General features: G+C 45.5%; 1 protein-coding gene across 2 annotated transcripts in view; it reads left to right on the top strand.

Moving 5' to 3' along the window:
• ISM1 (isthmin 1) overlaps positions 1-9711 on the top strand; it is a 40848-nt gene extending 31137 nt beyond the window's left edge. The window contains exons 4-6 of one of the 2 annotated variants that reach the window (XM_039717185.1): positions 2172-2315; positions 4880-4969; positions 6592-9711. In XM_039717185.1, the coding sequence (XP_039573119.1) occupies positions 2172-2315; positions 4880-4969; positions 6592-7133 (776 nt within the window). In that variant the 3' untranslated portion in view covers positions 7134-9711. The remainder of the gene's footprint in view (positions 1-2171; positions 2316-4879; positions 4970-6591) is intronic. The other variant, XM_039717186.1, reaches the window with a different exon arrangement.
• The last annotated feature ends 11368 nt before the right edge of the window (positions 9712-21079 follow it).

Below are 21079 nucleotides of genomic sequence, written 5' to 3'. Positions count from 1 at the left end.
AAACTTGTTCTTCTGTGATTTGACTAACTTGAAGTACTAGAATCTTAAAAATCAAGACAGAGTTTTTATGGAATAGTGTATTTAAACACATACGTATGTATTAAATTTTGAGGCCAGAAGATTAAATCTATCCCTTCTTTTTGCACCTATATTTATTTGCGGGCAGGGTTTATTGCCAAGAATTCATATCTTAGGTAGTTATTCATATAAGTTAAATAAAATTGCTTTCACAAATAATTGTGATAGAAAAATCATAGTAAGAATTACAAATATGAAAATAGGAAGAACAGGTTGAGCTGCAGCTGAAAATCTAACATGGTATATTCAATAGTGTGCTTCATAGTGCACTGTAAACACTAGGTAGGTAGATCCAAAAATTATCCTAGAGGTCCCTGCTGCACACCAGAGCATCCAGCTAACTGGAAACAACTCCTGGCTTTTTGTCTAACCTAAAATGCTGGCCTTGTCCAGGAGGATGCAGTAGCAGATCCTGCCCATGAGGGGTGTAGATGTTCCACCCACTGACATGTTCACACCTTTCCTGTGTGTCTCTCTCCCCTCTTGCTACTGCCAAGGGCTCTCCCTGCCCTTCCTGGGCCTCCTGGCTGTTTGGCAGGCATTGTGCCTGCTCACCTGGCCTCCTCCTCGCCAACCACATGGAGATAAAAGAACTGGGGAAGAGCTGGGAAGAAGAGCAGGGCCAGGCATAGTGGGCAGATCACATTTTCCTGAGACACCTGATGCCTTTTTTGGACTGTTGTGGTGTCTGCCTGCTGGCAAATCCCAGAACCATGGGTGTTGCACACTGACATTAGCTGTGTTCGCACCCACATCCCACTGTGGACACCAGCTTCCAGTGTGCTGGCTTCCCCATCATCAGCCCTGTCAGAAAAGGAGGAGAAACACATAAGGTCCTTGCCATGAGGAACTCACATCTAGGCAGCTTGCTCTGAGTGAGATATATAACCTCCCCATACTCCTGGCAATAAATGTTTAATAGCACCCCACAGAGCTGTTGTCAGTCGTTACATGTGGAACAAATCAAGTTACGTGTTCTGCTAACCAGCTCAGGAAGCCCACAGACAGCATGGCCCTGGGGGAAAGCGTGTAGCACAGAGGCCAGGGAAGGCAGGGATCCTCCCTGGGTCTTGCTGTAGCTTAGGTACTCTTACCTATATCTAAAGAGCAGGGCTGCCTCAGAGCCACTAAACCAGATTTTGCTTTGCTGTCAGCGGTGGTGTAACCCAAAGGAGCTACAGCTGCAAGTTATGATCACCGTAAAATACCCCCTGTAGGCTGCAGGGAAAACCATTAAGCCAAATGTTCCCTCAACTAGGGAGGCCAGTGGGGAGGCAAGAAAGCTGGGACAGGTTCATGAGCTTTGTTTGGTGGCCTTCACATGGTGGGATGTGCAACAGTTTACACAGCACACACACAAAGGAGGCTGTTTCTGAAGGGTTTAGGTACTCACAGCAGCATCAGCTTTTGTTGTGAAGACCTGGTGCCCAGTGCCTTTAGTTATCTGCCAGAAGAAAACAAAATCATATTTCTTTTTCATAAGGTTCCTTCTAGTAAATAGTCGGATTTGATGCTATTTAATAATTCACATGAAACACTAAATGTTGCATGTTGTTCTTGGTGCAAGAAAAGCATGTAGTTCCCTGTTCTCATAGCAGTATTCCTGAAATATCTGTTCCCTGTTCAAGGGATTGAAAAACAAAATTGTGATTTTCGCTCACGACCCAACAACATGCATCTTGCCCAAAAACTGAGTACTGTTGTGTGTTTTGAAAAGATGAAAAAGAAAACTCAATTTGTCCTTTGCCTGATTAGTCTGTGGTCCACAAACACATTCCTATATGCAGGGAAATGACGTGAATAGATGTGTACTTTTAGTTCATGACCGAGCTTTGCAGCTGAGGATCCTCAGCAGCCAAAAGGTCAAAAGAGAAAGGAAATATTTTTTCAAATAATGTTGCGTGCGTTTCCCTGAGGAGCACCAAGTGTGAAAACCATTTAAACAGCAGGCTTGCGCCTGGCACTCGGCCCAGGCTTCAGGTAGGGACATCTGGATTCCATTCGTGTTTTGCCTTCTTAATAAAAAACACTACACAGTAGTTTTGGGTAGTAGGAGTTTCCTCATTTCCTCCCTGGCGTTTGTCCTCCCACAGATTACATGGATGGCGAGGGCGACTGGAGCCCCTGGTCCCCGTGCAGCGTCACCTGCGGCAGCGGCAGCCAGAAGCGCACGCGGTCCTGCGGGTACGCCTGCACCGCCACCGAGTCCCGCACCTGCGACCGGCCCAACTGCCCAGGTGGGAATGCTCGTGGGAACTGCTGCCAGGGGCAGTGGGGACAGGTGGGCAGGGGTGGAGAGAGCCCTCCTGCACACAAAGCCTGGGGCCCATGTGCTCCATGGCAGGGTGAGAGCTCCGGTGGGAAGAAAAGATTTTCAATGCCATTTATTGTCATTATTATGATACACTGCTAGATGTAGTCCCTGGGACTTAAAAGACACCATCCCCAGGGACTTAAAAGACAGGTACAGGCTTTCTCTAGGTCATGGCAGTCATTTTTGCGTGAATCCCCAGGGACTTAAAAGACAGGTACAGGCTTTTTCTAGGTCATGGCAGTCATTTTTGTGTGAGGCAGTCGTATTTTCTGGGAAAATCCCTTTGCCAGGATTCTTGTCCTGGGAAGAATCTCCAGAGAGAAAGGAAAGCAATATTATCTCATTTGCTTCTCCTGCGTTTTGCTGCTTTGGAATGTGGTTGGAGATTGTTTATCCAACAGGTGGTTGTTTCATAGGTTTCATGTGAATTGTTTTGACTTAATGACCAATCAGGGTCAAGCTGTGTCGAGGCTCTGGAAAGAGTTTTCATTAGTATCTTTTTTAGCCTTCTGTCTGTATCCTTTCTGTATTCTTTAGTATTCTTTAGTTTAGTATTCTTTAATATAATATAAACCATAAAATAATAAATTAGCCTTCTAAGAACATGGAGGCAGATGCATCATTCCTTCCTTCATCTGGGAACCCTGCAAATACAATATTTGTGCATGGGAGTTTTGTATTCTAAAGGGTGTAATCTACTCCCTTGAAACAAAGTTTTAGAACTTCAAACCAGCTGTGCTGTTGCCTCAGCGAGCTCCTGTTTTGCTGTGAAATGGATGGCATTGCTTGCATTGTGAACAGGAATGAAGACAACCAATAGTTTTGGCTTAAATATATTCAGAAAATACAGCCAAGGAGCCTTGCCTTAGCTCCTACCCATTCACAGGATTTGACATTTTGAAGTTTCTTTACCGTCACACACTTACCATCTTCACTGGCAAAATCAGAGCTGAGCACTCAAGCCGACATCATGAAAATTTGAAGCTGCTATGGAAAACTGTTTTTTAAATGTTGCTTTGTGTTTAAATTTAGACCAATTTGTCATGCAGTAGGTGCCACAATGCAGGGGATAGGTGCAAGTTCATTACTTCCCAAGATCAGAGAGGAGTGAAAGCACAAGTCATGGTGGTATGCATTACTCTCAGTTTACTTAATGACTCAGAAAGGCAGAAATTCTTAATCTGGAGGTCAGGTTTTTTTTAATGGGAAGTGAAATGTCAGCAGTGCTGGAGAGGAGACTTAGAAGACTTGGTGAGAGAGTTGGAGAGAAGTTTCTGACTTGCAGATAGATCCATGTCTCCATTGCAAAGCAACAACTGCGAGGCAGTTCAGGGAAAAATGTTTCTGCATGCTCTTATACATCCTAAAACCTCAATAATAATGAGTTAATTCCAGAAGAAAGCAAGTCACCCCCAGTACATTCTCTAGTATTTATTACCAGCTAGCACCAAAAAGTAGCAAACTTGAAAGAATATGTCATATGACAGACCTCCAATGATCAGCAAGCAAAATATATTCACTCTTTGATGCTGTGCTGGCATTTTCGAAATTACAAGGTCAAAGCTCATCTTCTGCTGTTTATAATTCCAGCAGTGAATTACTGTCTTATAATGGGTTCTTGGGTATCTATTATTCTACATCTAGTGCTGGAGTTAAGGCAAAACTTTATGATAATTTTATTGAAAATTGGCCTGAGGCTGTTTTGAAGCTTTCCAAGCCACTATTATGCCCCAGTTCAGGAGATCAGGAGAAATTTCATTGGCAGGAAGATGGATGGTGAATAGACTTCATTATTAACCATATAGTTATTACATATTAAAGATCTTTCAGTTCTCTTTAGAGGTCTTTAATTCAATGGAGAGGAAAGGAAAAATAAAACTAAAACCTACTTGTGTTAAGCCTACATGGCACAGAAATGCTAGGCACATCGATATGCTGAACTAAAGCAGCAACAAAACGATGTTTACTTTGGCAAGATAATTTTTCTGGCAATCTCTCTGTCTCTCAGCTGGTAGCAAACAATTAACTGGAGGCTGCTGGTAAATCCTGATATGTTGAGATCCCGATATTTTATTTGACAGTTGTAAGTGGTGGGGATGGAATTGCTTGGGGAGGTTGTGAGTAGGCAAGAGTTATCTCTTGCATACTCACACCTTTTAACTCCCTGGCACTGGGAGAGAACAAAAAGCATCAGTCTTCTTCCAACAGCATCATTCTTCCTTAAGAAATGATTGCCCACATACAAAGATGAGCTTCCTCACCTGTCTTCAGTCCTGTCACTCTCTTTTACCTTATCGACAGCACAGATTCCTTGATCATTATGGTTTCAAAGGTTTCAAAGGAACAGTCCAGCAGCAACTTCAGAATGGTCCCCTGCCAAAACAAAGCACCTTGCAGAGCCTGGGGAAGAAGGGGTGGCAAGGAGGCAGCTGGTTCCATTGTGTTTTAATGGGAAAACACAGCAGCACTAACACGTGTTTGTCTTAGGGATCGAAGATACCTTCCGGACAGCTGCCACAGAAGTGAGTTTACTCGCAGGGAGTGAAGACTTCAATGCAACCAAACTGTTTGAAGTTGGTAAGCAGCCTAGTCAATCCTTCAGTAACAGATAAGAGACTTCCTTAGGATTTTTCTTAGTCCTGTGGGGTCAAGATACCGAGTTTAGCATTAAAAATGTCAATAGTAACAGCCATTTATTGTCTTGCTTGCGTTTGTGATCTGAAAATTTGCTTTGGTCATAGAATCTTTCTCCCCTTAAGTCCTGTGCTTGTTTCATCATAAAATGATTATTTGTTGCCCTAATTCAGAGAAGAGCTGTAAGACTCCACAGTAATGGAGGGGGGGAAAAAATCAAGTACTCTTTATTATTATGATTAAATAGCCTCGAATGGAAGACCCTATAAAAGCATTTTCATTTCATATAAAAGAATACAGCTGTCACATCAGAAAAAAAAAAGACAAAAAAGACAATGACTTTTATGAGCATGCATTGCTTTTATAGCTCTGTGTGCTGCAGTGGGAGTAGCCAAAGCAATTTTATAGGGCATGACTTGATTCTGAACTATCTAAAACTCAGTCCAACATCTGCAATGTTCTGATTTTGTCCCTTCAATGAAACCATAGCCACTCAGAGACACTGGATGCTGGATTAATTGAACAAATAGTGTAACCCAGCACCTCCCTACTATGGTGGCAGAGCACAATAGTTAATGACAGCCAGGATGAGACTCTTAAGGAGATAGAAAAACAGGACACAGATCACTAAGTAAATATTTTGCAGGAATGTGTGCTGTAAGAGTTTCAGGTCCCAGTTAGTTACTGACCTGCAGAGTCCTCTTAAAGTAAGTGTGGAGCAAGATGTGCAGGTGGTTTTTGACAGCCCATAGGATGATATAGACACCTTAAATAATGTTTTAGGTAGGAGATTCTGCCAAGAGCCTTGAAAAATAATGAAGTGCTGGTATTAAATATGCTACTGGTTTACAAATCTCTTTAATCCCAGCTATATGTCATGCCTCTGGCACCATAAACTACTGCTGATGTACAGCCACTCTGATCTTATGTCACATGTGCCCTTTTAGAAGCTGAATCACTTTTGGCTGCATTTGCCAGATAAGATGTCAGTCTCCATGTTTGCGATATTGATGCTTGAAAAGTGAATATTAAATAGAAAAAAGTTGGGTTTTTTTTAAAGACTGAATTAGGGTCTAAAATGTATTTCAGAAAGAGTCATACAGGCCATGTTTGCCATCTTGGAATCTCTAGCATCATCTGAAACTTAATCCTTCATCATCTGAGTGTGTTCTGACTAAGGGTTCTAACTGGAGACTGGCACCAAAAAGGGAAATCACCAAATCACTGTGATTTCCCTTTTTCTGCTGCTTACCAACCCATGGTAGTGTCTCTTGTGCCACATGGGGATACCAATAGCTTAATTAGAATTAGCTGGGTAGAAAAAGTGTCATGGATTCCTACTGACCTGGTTCTGCACTGTAACTCAGATTAGCACTGCCTGAGGCACTGAACTCAGGCTCAGGTGATTTTATCTGACAAGACAGCAGAGTAATACACCATGGGCAGGACAGCAAACTGTGACTGCCCTTCCTTTCTACAGCAGAGCACTGGTGCTGAACAGCTTCACTTTACTTAGTTGCTATCACTGATCACATTAACTGGGATGCTGCCTAATGTATCTTAAGTTTCCATTTCCTGCCCTGCAACAGATACGGATAGCTGTGAGAGATGGATGAGCTGCAAGAGCGAGTTCCTGAAGAAGTATATGCACAAAGTGGTCAACGATCTTCCCAGCTGCCCTTGCTCCTACCCCAGAGAAGTTGCCTACAGCACTGCTGAAATCTTTGACCGGCTCAAGAGGAAGAACTTCCGCTGGAAGGATGCGAGTGGTCCGAAGGAAAAACTGGAGATCTACAAGCCCACAGCACGGTACTGCATCCGCTCCATGCTGTCCTTGGAGAGCACAACGCTTGCAGCGCAGCACTGCTGCTATGATGACAACATGCAGCTGATCACCAGGGGCAAAGGGGCAGGAACACCCAACCTGATCAGCATCGAATTCTCAGCAGAACTCCACTACAAAGTGGACATTCTGCCGTGGATCATATGCAAGGGGGACTGGAGCCGCTACAATGAGGCCCGGCCTCCCAACAATGGGCAGAAGTGTACAGAAAACCCATCAGACGAAGACTACTACAAGCAGTTTCAAGAAGCAAGGGAATACTGAGAAGATTTTCCTTTTCTTCAGATGCAAAATAGCATTCGTTTCCTGGATGCCAAAGAACTGATGATGGCTGCTGCATTGGCTCCTGGACAGGGGTTGGTCAGTTCCTTTCTAATGAATGTATATAATTGTAATATAATACGTAAGTATTTTTCACAGTGTGTGTAATTTATAAACACATATCTCTCTGTCTCACACACACCTATTTTTGCATACAGACATACATAAGTCTTGTCCTGATAGGATTTTATACTGCAATAACGTTCATGTAATAATGTGCATTTCATTTTATTTCCCATCTGTAACCTAATGAAGGGGGTGGGGAGTAGCTGCCATCACCATCAGGCCCCAAGGCCCCAGCTGAGGAGGCACATACTTAAAAGTTGTTATAAACAATAGGATTGAAGAATGTACTCTTCCATATGGGAATGGTTTACAAGATTAATGCACCTACAGCATCAGTTTTCTCTATAATTGGTTTCATGACCAGTCATATCTAAGGAGGGAAGAATTTTTTTTTGAAGGGTAATAGTCAAAAGTGAATATAGAAAATCCCTACCAATTTTTCTCTTGGAATTCTTCCTGTCACCTTTTAGCTCAGGTATTTGCAGTCCACCTGGGGTAGGCTTGCAGGAAGATGTAGCTGTGGTTTTCCTACAGTCCAGAAAATGTCCGGGTGGAGTGGTTCTGCAAGTTACAAAGAGCCCCCTCCTGGAGACATCTCTGATACAGAGCTGCAGCTGTTGGGGCTTACATCTCCGGAGCAGCTGTGAACCTGTGAACTGAGCATGCTGTAAGTCTTTGGAGGAGTAGGGGCAGAGAAGGAATCCATGTCAAAGGACCAAAAAGATCACAGTTCCTTCCCAGATTTTAATATGAAGAATGTTTGGATCTGCTTTTTCTTTCTTTTAAGAAAAGGAAGTTTATTATTTTAGAGAACAGTATAACTGGAATCCACAAGTTCCCTAGGATGAAAGATGCAAACAGCCCTTTTCCCCCATTTTTCTCAAGCTGAATGCAGTGTCCTACAGCAGAAGCTATTCTTTAAGGGAAGCTTTCTGGGAGGAACTACTGGTGTCTTAAAGTGTCTTAATTTTTAAAAAAAAGCTAGCATTATTTTTGTAAAGTATTTATTGAATTGTAACGATGACTCACATGTGGGATGTATAACATAAAAGGTTTCTGTAGATGGAACTTGATTTCCAAGAACACAACTGTTTTTAGGCAAAGGTTTTATTTCCAAATTTTTATAAAGTGCAAGTTTACAAACTGTTATAAAGCAGCTCATATCTGCATTCTGATGAAAGATTAAAGTTACACTCTGGGTAAATAAATACTTCCAGTTCCATCCTGTGAAAGACTGCCTTGCTGCAAGTCAGTGTGTTCATTTGGAAAACTAAATGTCACTAGAGAAATGCCTGTTTTGGGGTTATGTGGTCTGACACACATATATGGCACCTCACACAGAGTTAAAGCTGATCAGAATTGCAGTCAGCCTGAGCTCAAAGATTCGAGACGGACATAAAAGGCAATTCCCTTTTGTCTGCTACATACAGACACACATAGATGATATTTAAGGTCCCTTCCAACCCAAACTCTTCTATGGCTTCCTGTAAATCTTGTCCATGTCTCTGTTGGCCTCTGGGGTCGGGTTGGTTGTGGGCTCACAGACAGACATGTGCATGGTGCCATTAACACAGCACAACGATCCCAGCTCTGTGTTGGCCTGCCCAGGTGGTGCAAACCAGGGGTTCAAAGGCACTCTGGGCTGTGCACACCCAGTCTGACCCGTGCTGGAGGCTCTGCCAGGTCTGCTGGGCTGCAGAGCCCCAGCACTGTGCTCCAAGTCTCCAAAAACACAGCGCTCTGGGCAAAGCCACCACACATCTGCTGAGGTAACCTCAGCAGCTGGGAAACTTGGCCAAGGCATTGGAGCATCCCAGACCCAGGCTCGAGCTGGTGGATGTGTTCTAGCACAAGCTGGTAGTAACAAAACATGGTTAGTTGAGAAAAAGGGTAAACACAGGATCACCCCTTATTTTTTATGGAAACCAGATTTTGTAAATACTTGCAAGGTCATAACGAAGGCGCCACTAGCTCGTGGAGCCAGTTAAATTGACAGCAGATGGATGAAAGGCACAAGGAGCTCCAGAATCCCTTCACAGGGAAGACAGGTATTTTCAAGGAGAAAGCTCTGCTTCTTTCTTAACAATGTGGAGGGGGAAACAACATTCTCAGGTTTCTCTGGGAGAAGGATGAGAAAATTGGTGACAATTCTTGACATATAAAACACATCCCTGCCCTTTGTGGGTTAGTAAATTATGGTGCTATTGAGAAACGCTAATACTCTATTAATACAGAACATAGCACATAAAGTGTCAGGGAAGAGGCAAAATTATTCTAATAAATGAAATGACGCACAAAGTTTCAAGTCCTACCACTCATAATTTGCCAAGGCTGGAAACTCTGGGGGTGCCAAATAACTTCTGATAGGACCTACCACGTGTTTCATAGGATGAGTCCTGGAGTGCAGATTGAGATAGTCTGTTCTCCCAGGTAACAGTCTTCATTAAAAACAAAGTCTGTCCTACTTCATAATAAATTATGATCCATTCAGAGCTGGGCTGCTTATTTTATTTTATTTTGTCTTTTCTTTATCTCCTTTCCAGTGTCCAAAACTACATTAAATGCCTTTGTGTAGTAGACTTTAGCAAGGTGATGGAGGTTACCATTCAGCAGCTGATGGAGGCCAAATTCAGCTCCATCTTTTAAGTATAGAACTCTTCATATTAGAGCAAGGCCCAAGGAAGGGTTTGTGCCTCACATTCCCAGGCACAGGGCGGCGGTTAGGAGAAGCTGTTGTTATATTTCTTACGTTGCCACAGAAAAGACATATTGGAACACTCAACCAAAGACATGGGGGGGATTGAAACGAGCATAACTGAACAGGGAAACTGAAACAAGGAACCAGTCAAGTCATCCAACTTATTTTTAACCCCTGATCAATCAGCAGATACAGATTACAGCACGGCTTCTGAGTCAAGTTGGTGGGAATGAATCAAGCTGGCACAGCTGCTGTGAAAGATGTGTGGAGCAGTGCCCTGAGGCAGCCATAAATGGATTGAATTGTACCTTTGATGGTTAAAAGGATGAGTGGGCCTGGCTTCACATTGCCCGGACAGCTGCTGAGCAGCAAAATTCCACTAACATAACCCACAGTGATGCATATGGGTTATAGGACAATATAGAGAAAACCAGAACCATACACACATCCACGAATCCCCACAGCCCTGCATTAGTTACCAGCTGCTTTTCCCCCCTCCCGCTGTGCAGACTGGTTAGCACTGTCAACACAAGGCATTCTTTGGAAAAATGCTGGTGAGCTCGTGGGGCTGTTCCAGATCCAGCCATCACAGTGAGGTTGTAGGGCTGGCTGCAATGAGCTGCTGATGCACCTGACACATCTGAACAGGGCCACGCCAGCTGAAGCAGGAAAGGGGGAAAGTTACTTTTTCCTGTTGAAGAATCTGTTCTGCCTGAATGGCAGGGCCTTAATGCCACAGAGTATTTTATTTTTGTGTTTGTCCCTTGCTGGTGGCAGGAAGGCAGCGAAGGAAAGCTGAGTGATGGCCCAGGGAGCTGCCTCCTCTGAGGCCTTCCCTTTCTCCCCTTCCTTCCTTCCTTCTCCACCAGGACACCCTGGAACCACCCAGCAGCCATGGCTCACAGCAGTTTGGCTTTGGCTTATGCTCAGCAGCAGAGTCACACACTCATCCATCCCTGGGGAAAGTCACCTTCAGGCTGGAGAGACCACACAGAAACTGGCACCTGCTGTTCCTGGCAGAGGCAGGGAGCCAGCTCATATCCCACGCAGGCACAGCTACTCTGCAGCTCCACTGTCACCCACAGGACCATGCAGCACTACACAAGGGGCAGTGACATGGCAAGGCTCTTTCTCACCCAGAGGAGGAAACCTGCAAAACAGATATGGACAAACTCTAATTTCTTCATGTCCACTGCATCCACCTGCACAGGCACCAGCACAGCCACATCCCTCCCCTCCAAACACACAGAACCCAGCGTGCTGAGGAGGGAGAGCATCGGCAGGAAGACCACCAGAATAAACATGACACTTTTCCCAGCAAACTGGAGGGAGTGTGTGTTGCCACTTGGCTCCATGGCATTTCTGTGCCAGCTGAAAGAGCCTGTGTTTTCCTATCACCCATTTCCCGCTTCTTTACCTTTGTAACTTGCAATGGAAAAATGTGTGGGCAGTTTCCATTATGCCTGTGCTGTTTCAGACAAATTAAGGGGTTGGCTAAGAAATCGCTGGTTTCATATTTCATACAGAAAACACACACATGCATATATTTATATGTATGTAAATTAATTTAGGATATCCTCTAGTCATGTGCTGTACAGCAGTTCACTGCTGAGTGGTGCCTGCAGGAAGGGTCCCAGAGCAGAGCACTTCCTTGCCTCCTGCACAGGGCATCAGGCTATTTTTGCTCTTGCACAGGGGAGAGAAGGGCCAAGAGGCTAAAATGGCAGCAGTCACTCTTCAGCTCTGTCTCTTACTTTATGAGTGGCAGGTTTATTCATTTTTCCTTTTCAGCTGCACTGCTAAAGCCACAGAGGCCTTTTATGACTGTACTAATTTTCTATCAGTTTAGGGAGTTATAAAGTTTTTCTTTATTTATTCTCTATCACAAAAAGTACCGGGGGGGATTTTTAAACATACAGAGAAACTTATTATTCAGCACATTGCACAATTTATAAGGGGTTCAGAATGTTATATTCTGGAAGTGATAGCAATTTTGCCCAGGTCAGACTGGCCAAACTGAACACAGCTAAGCGTGGGTGGCTCTAGTCTTCAGAGAAGTGCTTAGATAATATTTCCTTTTTAAAACTGGGCAAACAGTATTACATGTGTTAAATGTCAGAGCTTGCTGTTTATTATGGGTCTGACCAATGCTTTGCTTAAAGTGGAACAGTGCTTCACTTATGGATTTCAGGAGGACTCTGGTAAGACTCTGAAACATGCCTGAAGCAAGAGACAGCATGTGCACACCATGGTGGTGGATACAGGATGTGAGTCAGAAAGTTTGGGGAGCAGAGAAAGCTTGGGAACCAGTTCCCAGTCCAGGCACCATATTCCAGGCTGGCTCCTGCCTCTGCACAGCTGTACTTAGCCCGTTCCTTTGTCCTCAAACCAAATCTGCAGCCATTCCCCTTTCCACACTTCCCAGGGGCAGCTCTTGAGGGGATGTTGCTCAGCCATGAAACACAGAACTAGGACACAGCTGGCCTTGGAAAAGCCTGAGTAGGGCTCCCTGAGCTGGGTAAGGATATGGAAGAAGTGCAAATGAGCTGGACCACGTAGACACAGGGATTCCTGTATCCCACTGTTTCTGGCAGTGTTTACCATCAAGCACTCAACGGGGAGCACCTTCTAATCACAGTGCAGCCCAGCTTCATACACCTCCTGCCTGCCAAAAATGAGGGTAAATCTTAAGCAGCGTTCCAGCACTGCTGCAGTTCCTGTTACCCCAAAAAGGACAGAGGATCCAGCCTGGCATGACATCTGCATCCAGGAGTCAGCTCCCACCAGGAGGCAGAAGCACAGCTCCATCTCATGTGCAAATGTCCCAGCTGTTCCAGTACAAACAGCAAATGACAACTTGGAGAAAAGCAAGGTCTGCCACTAATGCCCTGCAGCAGAAACCACATCTGAACACCCTGAATTTGGTATATCAGTTCTCCTACACATCTCTCATCTTACAACCTGCCTGGGAAACACCAAGAAGGAGTGTGGAAACACAAGGAGTCTCTTTGGGTTGAGAGGATGCAGTAACAGGAGTGGGAAGAACCTCTGGCCAGTGTTGGGAGGAAAGTACAGTGTGTTGAATTACCACATGGCCTCATTAAGGGTGATCCCAATTTAAATCAATGTGTGGACAATGATATCCTGAAGGAGGGTGGTCTCAGAGAGGGGCAAGTCAAAAGGAACAAAGCAAGTCTTGAAAAGGAGCTGAGCAAAGAAAACACGGTGTCTACGTCCAAAGCAGGCTAAGGATTTAGCACCTTGCCTGGCTGTCCACTGACAGAGCCATTCCCCAAACATTTCACCGTGTGTTAAATCACCGCTAGGCACACAATCCCAGAGAAGCCAAATTAAAAGGTGCAGCTGGTAGGTGCAAGGGAAGGAAGCATTCCTGAGCCATTTTCCTGAATGACAGTGCCCATGGCCACGTGCTCGGAGAGGCCGCGGCGCAGCGGCGGCTGCACCACAGTTCCATGGCAGTGGTTAACCTTGACAAATAACTGTGTTTTGCCCTTGCCCATAGTGGCACAGCTCTCAGCACTCCTGTAATTTAGTGTGGCTTTTGCTCAAAAGGCCAACCCCCTTCGTCTGACCCCCACATCAGCCCCCCAGGCCAGCGGGTTTGTCCCACTCCCAGCACCACTGGCTTGGGACTCTCTTCCCACAAGAAAAGGGGGACCTGGCCTCCTCTGCCCAGCACACAGGCAGGAGGCACGGAGCCACTGGAGCAGCACAGGCTGGAGGTGGGCAGGAAGCTGACTCAACCTCAAACACAACCGCATCCATCACTGCTAGGGTGGGTGGCCTGGTCGGAAAGGCCGGGCTGTTTGCTTGATTGCCCCACGGATTCGGTCTGTGAGCCAGAGGGAAGCAGTGGAGTGCTCCCTGCAGCACTGGTGGGGAGGAGGAAGGTGGGAAGCCCCAGAGCTGTGCACTCTCAGATCCAGCTGTATATGAGAGCGGCGCTGCCAATCTGAGTCTCAATGGAAGCAGCGCCCAGACAGCCACACAGGGAGCTGGGCCCAGAGGAACACATGGAAGGAGAGCCCAGCTTTTATGTCTAAGTCACTGTCAGGGTGTGTTTGGTCTGCATTTGAAAGGAGGTGAGGCCAGACAATTCCAGCTGTAGAAGAGGAAATCTGCAAGGCCAGGGAATCCCACAGGACTATCTGCTCCATCTGACACTTCCAGGCTGGCAATTCTACCATGAGCTGCAGAAGTTGTCTTGAACAGAGCTTGAATAGGGTAGAGCAAATTTAATAGAAACTGTGAGATTTTTTTTCTTGCCAAGAATATCCACCTATTTCTCCCACAGACTGCTTTCTGCAAAACTTCCCAATGCTTTCAGCAGATGTAGAGCTGCTCTCCAACATCTTCAAATCCAGAGCCCTCTAGAGAGAATCATGGTTTGGGTTGGAAGGGAGCTCAAATCTCATCTAGTTCTGCCCACCCTGCCATGGGCAGGGACAACTTCCACTGCACCAGGCTGCTCAGAGCTCCATCTCACCCAGCCTTGAAAGGTTCATTGAGAGCAAAACCTAGAAGGGAAACAGCAGCAATATGACTTCCCCATAGCTCGGTCACCACCATGTCACTGCACCCCCAAAAATGCCAGAAGCTGCCAGGCCCCTTCTGAACCATCAATCCCAGTTTTCCTGCCCACTGGCTTGAGTTTTCCAGGTCAGGCAGGTGTGGACTTCAATAAAAAAGGCTTTAAAGCCTTCTCTAGGAGACACTCATCCAATATGCCCACCACTGGCCACTGCATGGCCCCTACAAGTGACAGTCCCTCTCCTACCACAAACTGGCCCCGTGTTGGCTTTCAAAGGCCTCACTGCATCCCTGAGCTCTCAGCTCTGCTGGCAGCACAGCTCAGCACCACTGGCCACTGCATGGCCCTCATTCCAAGACACTTCTCATGCTGGAATTTTTTCCTTTTTTAATGGGAAGAGAGACAAATCCAGACCCCCTGTATGAAGACAATTTGTCTCTTGTGGGTGAGTTCCAGCAAGAGGAGCGTACTTTATACATATGGGCTCGCTTTCATGTTTGATTGCTGGACTAAGACCACATTGTTGTCCAGCTCAAGGGAGCAAGAAAAAAGAGCAAAAACCACACAAATCAGGAAAGCATTAGGTAGACTTAGCTCAGAATACATCTTCTGACCAAATGGAGAGCAATGCTTTTTCATATAATTAGACTGTCTGCTGGAAGTCAAACAGAACAAATGGTGATGCTTTCAGTGCTGTGGGAGCTGTGCAGTCCCCAGGAGATGATCACACCTTCCCCACAGCATTAGCTGTCACCCCTGAATAGGCTGTGATGGGAGACTGTGGTTTAGAAAACCCTCAGAAGCTCTTTCACTGCATTGCAGCTCCAAATGCCATTCCTCAGTCACAGAATCACAAGGTGGTTTGGATAGGAAGGGACTTAGAGATGATCCAGTTGCACCCCCTCTGCCATGGGCAGGAATATCACCCCCAGAACAGATTGCTCAGAGCCCCATCCACTCTGGCCAGTCAATGCAGGAAAACAAGGTGTGAAAACAAACCCTGACTGATCAAAAAGCATTTGAACATCTTCAAATTTGCATAAGGTGAGAAAACCCTGCGTTTGGCAGTAAAGGGACAGTGGCACAACCAGCAGGAGAGCAGAACCAGTGAGTGGGACTGTACCAAACACTGGAGGGAAAACACTCTGTACCAATACATAGCATCTGTCCTTCAGGTAATGTTTCTTCCAACAACCATTTCTGTAGTGGGAGTGGCACAAATGGCATTGAAACACGCAGGCACAGTGAAGGGAACTTGAGCCTGACACCCATATTTTTGCTCTTGGCAAGCAGTGGGCATACAAAGGGCCAGAGCCTTTGACCTCCAAAGCCAACAGCAAGGCTCAAACCATCCCTAGCCCAATCTGATTTTTCAGGAACCAACTCTTCACCGAGAAGAAACAAGTAAACATTTTCCATCCTCTTCTCTTCCTAGACATTAAGCAAGAGTAACTTGTAAATTGCTTCCAGCAACTTCGAGACAACAAGGGAACAAACAACTATCAACAGGCATTACACTCATTGCTTCACACGAAAACAATTATGGGGCTGAAGGGATCCTGACAGGCAATTGGAAAAGAGTCCTTTTTATGCTAAATTTACTGTATTTTAGTCCAATTTTCCATGATTTAAAATGTGCGATGCAATAAAGAGCTGGAATGCCTTTTTTTGTCACAATATTTCACACCCAAGGCCTCAGAGTACTTTCGTGAATCAACCTCTGCAACAGTTTTGCAAAGCCAATGGTTTAGGAAGCAATGGACTGGAAATAAAGGGCAGTTTCCAGAGCTGTTGGTGGTCACAGAGGAGCCTATTAAAAAATACCCAAAGCAGCGTCCCAATATCTGGGTTCCCTGCCTATCTCGTGCCCTCCTTGGGCAGATGTCTGCTGACAGCCCACCTGGAGCTGGAGCTCCTCACTTGTATGTCCTGGCTGCACTGCATTCCAGCAATTAAAGAAATGAGGAAAGGATGAAATTGGTTCACTGAGGGGGAAGGAAAACATAGGAAGTGAAACATTGCACATTCTTCAGTATTCCAGATTCTTCCAGGGAAGAAAACAGTGTCCACTGTCTTGGCACCACTGCTGAGCAGACCACAGCTAGCTGGGACCATTTGAGGGTGCCAGTTCAATTCCCCTGGACAAGCTGTAAAAGCCAGTTGTAACCAGCACTGTAGGCTAAGGGCTCAAAGCCTGAGCAGACAGGGGGCTGTGCTGGTTTTGGGGGATCCCACACACATATGGGGGAGGTTTTTTGTACTTCCATGCAGAGGAACTTTCCTGTAACCATAGGCCATGGTTACTCATATTCCTTAGATTATCAGCACATAACCAAATGTCTTCAGGGCTGAACTGTTAGCTTAACTATACGCCTAGAGCAGAGCCTTTCCTGAGATCATTCACAGAATCCTGGAATCATTATGTTTGGAAAAGATCTCCAAAATCATCAAGTCCAATCTTCAACTGAATATACCTCCTTGTCCACCAAACCATATCCTCCACCATTGGCAGGATTTCTGGTCAAAATGAGGAAGGAGTTGAGGCCTTTCTACTAACACAGATTTTCTCAACGTGTTAAAACCAAAATCAGTGATGTACCAAGGCTTCTTATGAGCCACAGTGGGACAGGACAGGCTCAAGCAGCAGGATCACAACCATACCTTGGCGTGGTTCTCCATACTCAGAAAGTTTCTATGCCACTATTACAAAACATCTCTAAGTCCCTCTTGGTGATCTCAACAAATATTCATTACCCCATTTCCCCATAGCTTTTAAAGCATGATAGTAATATTAGGAAAATTCATGGTGTCAAGAGAATTAACCTGGCTAAAGTCAGAGAGGAAGGGCTGTGGCAAAGCTGGGACCTGATTGCAAATCCTTTTTCCCACAGGGCTCCATCTTTACTTCCCAGAGCATAAGCATTACTATGAAAGATCACTGACACAGTGAAGGTATTAATGCTGATATTTCTGAAGATTCCAGTCATTGAGTCTCATACCCACCAGAGGTTTAGACAGAAACTGAGCAGCCACCAGGGCGTGTGAGGCAAAAACCAGTTTGTGCCCACGTTAAATACTGTCCACACCTCAAAGCAGCACACAGGCAAATCCTTCAAAGAACTGGGAATGGGTGGATGAAGAAAGTGGGCACGGTGTAGGATTTGCCTCTCTCTGCAATGTGCCACTCACAGATGACACATTGTCCTGCATCCAGGAGGGCTTTGTTCTCTCTGGGGTGAAACCTCAGCCTTCAGTTTGTTAAATGCAACTGCAGAAGCTGGAAGGATGAGGCACAAAGCCAGTTGTGTGAGCACACATATGATGGAGCACAGAGGACATGTATTCCATCACAGGGGAGTGCTTGGATCCAGCAAAGTCCTTTGGATGGGCATAGGTTGGGACACAGCCATCACCTCCCACCTGGTGCCAGACAGTGCTCGGTCAGGCAGTCTGTCCTCCAGCCCCTTTTAAAAAATAAATTAGGAAAGGGGAAAGAGAGGGGAAGGGGGATGAGTGCTTCTAAAGCTCCCTCAGGAGAAGCTGCCGGCACAGGACAGCTTTGCAGCCTGCAAACAGCGCTGACAGCGGGACGCAGAGCCCACGGAAGCCAGGGCTGCAGCACGTCCTGGCTCCAGCTGGGCACTGTTTTCCTGACCCCTCTGCTCAGCAGACTGCAAAGCCTTCCCTGGGATTAAACACCTGCCTGACCATGGGAGCCACAGCAGGACAGGGGGCTGCTCGCCAGAGCAGGTTCCTGCCTCTCTTCTGCACTGGGCCGATGGGCTGGGTCATGCTTGGGAAAAACAAGGATGCCCATGTGTGGCATTCACATTCTCTGAACAATAATTCTCTCTCTCAGGGTTTTTTCCTGGAGAAGCACAGAGAGAATAAAGAGGAAACAATTCTTATCACTATTCTCTGCTCCTGTTGTTTTTCCCCATATGGAATGTGTTAGGAAGACTGTTTACCTGATTTGTCAGTTGGATTATGTTGAGGATTGCTTTGATTCCTTGGCCAGTTGGGTCAAAGCTGTGTCCTGGCTGTCTGGAGACAGTCACGAGTTTTCTTTAGTATGTAATTTAGTATAGTGTAGTGTAGCATCTCTTTAATATAGTATAGTATAATGTAATATAATATAGTTTGAATAAAGCAATTGTTCAGCCTTCTGAATTAATGGAGTCAGATGCCAATCATTCCCTTCACCGGGGGCACCCTGCATTTTACAATACCCATGGAGCAGCACCAGGGGAGAGAAAAGGGGGAGCAAACCCCTGCAGGTGCTGCTTCTGCTGTTGTGGCAGAGATGTCTTGACCTCAGAGAGAAACCTGCTGTATCCCCACAGGGTCTGGAAGGGAAAAAAAAAAGCTACAACTTAAAATCAGCTTCCAGGGCCAGCTGTTCCTTTACATCACCATCGCTCACAGGTTTCCATCCCACGGCTGTGGCCACCTCTCGTGGTGTAGGGAGACCCTCAGAAAAGCAGCCAGGGGTCAGATCCCCTTTGTTCTCCTCACTCAGACTGTCTCTTTCCTTACCCCCTGCCTCCAGCCAGATGTGCTCGCTGCCTCTCTCCTGCCAGCTTTTGCCTTCACCCTGGTGTTCATTCAGCAATTCAATTCAGGAAGCTGATCCAGCTGAAATCCTCAGCAAGGAAAAAAAGAAGCTTCCAACCAGAATATAAGCACTGCCTTTGAACACACACATATACACACACAAGAAAACCTTCCTAATTTGTTTTTTAAAAAATAGAAGAAAGAAAGTGATTGAAGTGTCTTCATAAAAATTTCCTTTTATGTTGAAGAGAAGTGCCATAAAAATACCAACCTTCTAACACCATAAATTGAGTTGTAGAGGAGATGATGCCTTTACCAAAAGAGGCTGTATGGAATTCATCACTGGTTCACTCTTTTAAAATAAATCAGCTGGCAAAGTTGTGACGTGACCTACTTAATTTGTTGTCTTGAAAGTTGATGAGCATTTAAAATTTGTTCCCAAAGCCTGGAAAATGAGAGAAGGAGGGGGAATGCAGGCACCATGTCCAAACTCCTGAGTTGAGATGCTGCCTTAAGACAGTACAGGAGTCAGTGGTTGCAGCAGCACTGCTTGGGAGAGGAAAACTGGGCTCCAGTGGCCCTCACAGGGAGATCCAGTCATTGTCCTAACTCAAAGCTGTTTCTAGCACAGATTTGTTACATACATCTTGAGAAGTTTCCACTGATGGAGATTTTACTCCACACCTGAGCAAACCATCTTCCACACCACTAAGTTTTTGCAGAAGCCTCCTCCCTTTCTTCTCCCAAGGCACCCTTTTCTACAGGTGACAGTGAGCAGCACCTTCCCTCTCTCCATGCACTGTGGAGCTGGAGGCTGTCACTGTGCCACACCCTTGATCTTGTCTCCCAAGGCACCCTTTTCTACAGGTGACAGTGAGCAGCACCTTCCCTCTCTCCATTCACTGGTGGAGCTGGAGGCTGTCACTGTCCCACACCCTTGATCTTGCGCTTTCTCTCTTGCTCTCTTCTCACTCCCCCATTTTTATTCCCTTTCCACAAAATGTGGAGCCCAAATCTATGGGGCTTTCTCTGCCAGGGTACACTTTTGTGGACGTGTTTTTGTCCCAATGCACCAAAGCTCCAACACACTCCTGCACGTGTTTCAGGTTCAGTTCTTGCCCTCGTGCTGTCAACTTTGGAAAACTATCCACAACTCGCTCAAAATCCATTTGCCTCTGTTATTATTGCCATAACCTATGACTATACAGACTTCCATGTCCAAAACAACAAAAAATAATCAAACTCAATACTGGTCTCTCAAAAATCCCAAATGTCTCTTTCCCAGGTGAGACACTGAAAAACTCCCCTGACACCAACAGAAGCACAGCACTGCACCAAAAATGTGGCTCAAGGGCTCCAGGAAATAAAGGTTTGGCAAATAGGTCTTGGTGCTTTGACTAAAAATCCTTAAGAGGTTTAAAAGTGTGCTTGGGAATTTTATCTGCAAGGAGAGAAATCAATTACATCTACCTGGTTGTATTTATAGCAGCTTACCCTTCTTTGAGATTTCATTTATTCTCCGATTTGATAAGATTGTGGCCCTTTAATAAGCTGAAGTATTCATATCCTTATGACAATCTGGCACTGGAATTGTTTGCTTTAGCACTGCAGATTGCACAAGAGACATGAAAGGTTTCAGCGTAGCTGGAAAGTCACTTTTGATGAAATCACCCATCGCTCCAGGGGCTGCATTCTTTACAGTTTGTGCATACTGATGATATGTGCCTTCAGATGCGTTTTGGCAACCCCATGCCATTTTCAGAAACCCATCTGGGACTCAGGAACAAAGCAAACGCACACTAACATGAGGAAGACAGAGCTGGCACAGCTACTGGGTGGAATTTCTTTAAGGAAGCTCAATCACTTGTTCATTTTGCTGGCAGGAAAAGATAGAAAAATGATTGTTCCTGTTCTCAATGAACTTTGTGATATTGTTAAATCCCTCAGACAACATATAATTCATGGCAAAGCTGTGGCAGAATTCCTTTGCACTTATCCACAGTGTGGCTCTCCCCCAAA

This window comes from Passer montanus, unplaced genomic scaffold (genome assembly GCF_014805655.1).
Source record: "Passer montanus isolate IOZ18808 unplaced genomic scaffold, ASM1480565v1 scaffold37, whole genome shotgun sequence".
Taxonomy (NCBI): Eukaryota; Metazoa; Chordata; class Aves; order Passeriformes; family Passeridae; genus Passer; species Passer montanus.
Note: the sequence above shows the minus strand (reverse complement) of the source record. Positions and strands in the feature narration are given on the sequence as shown.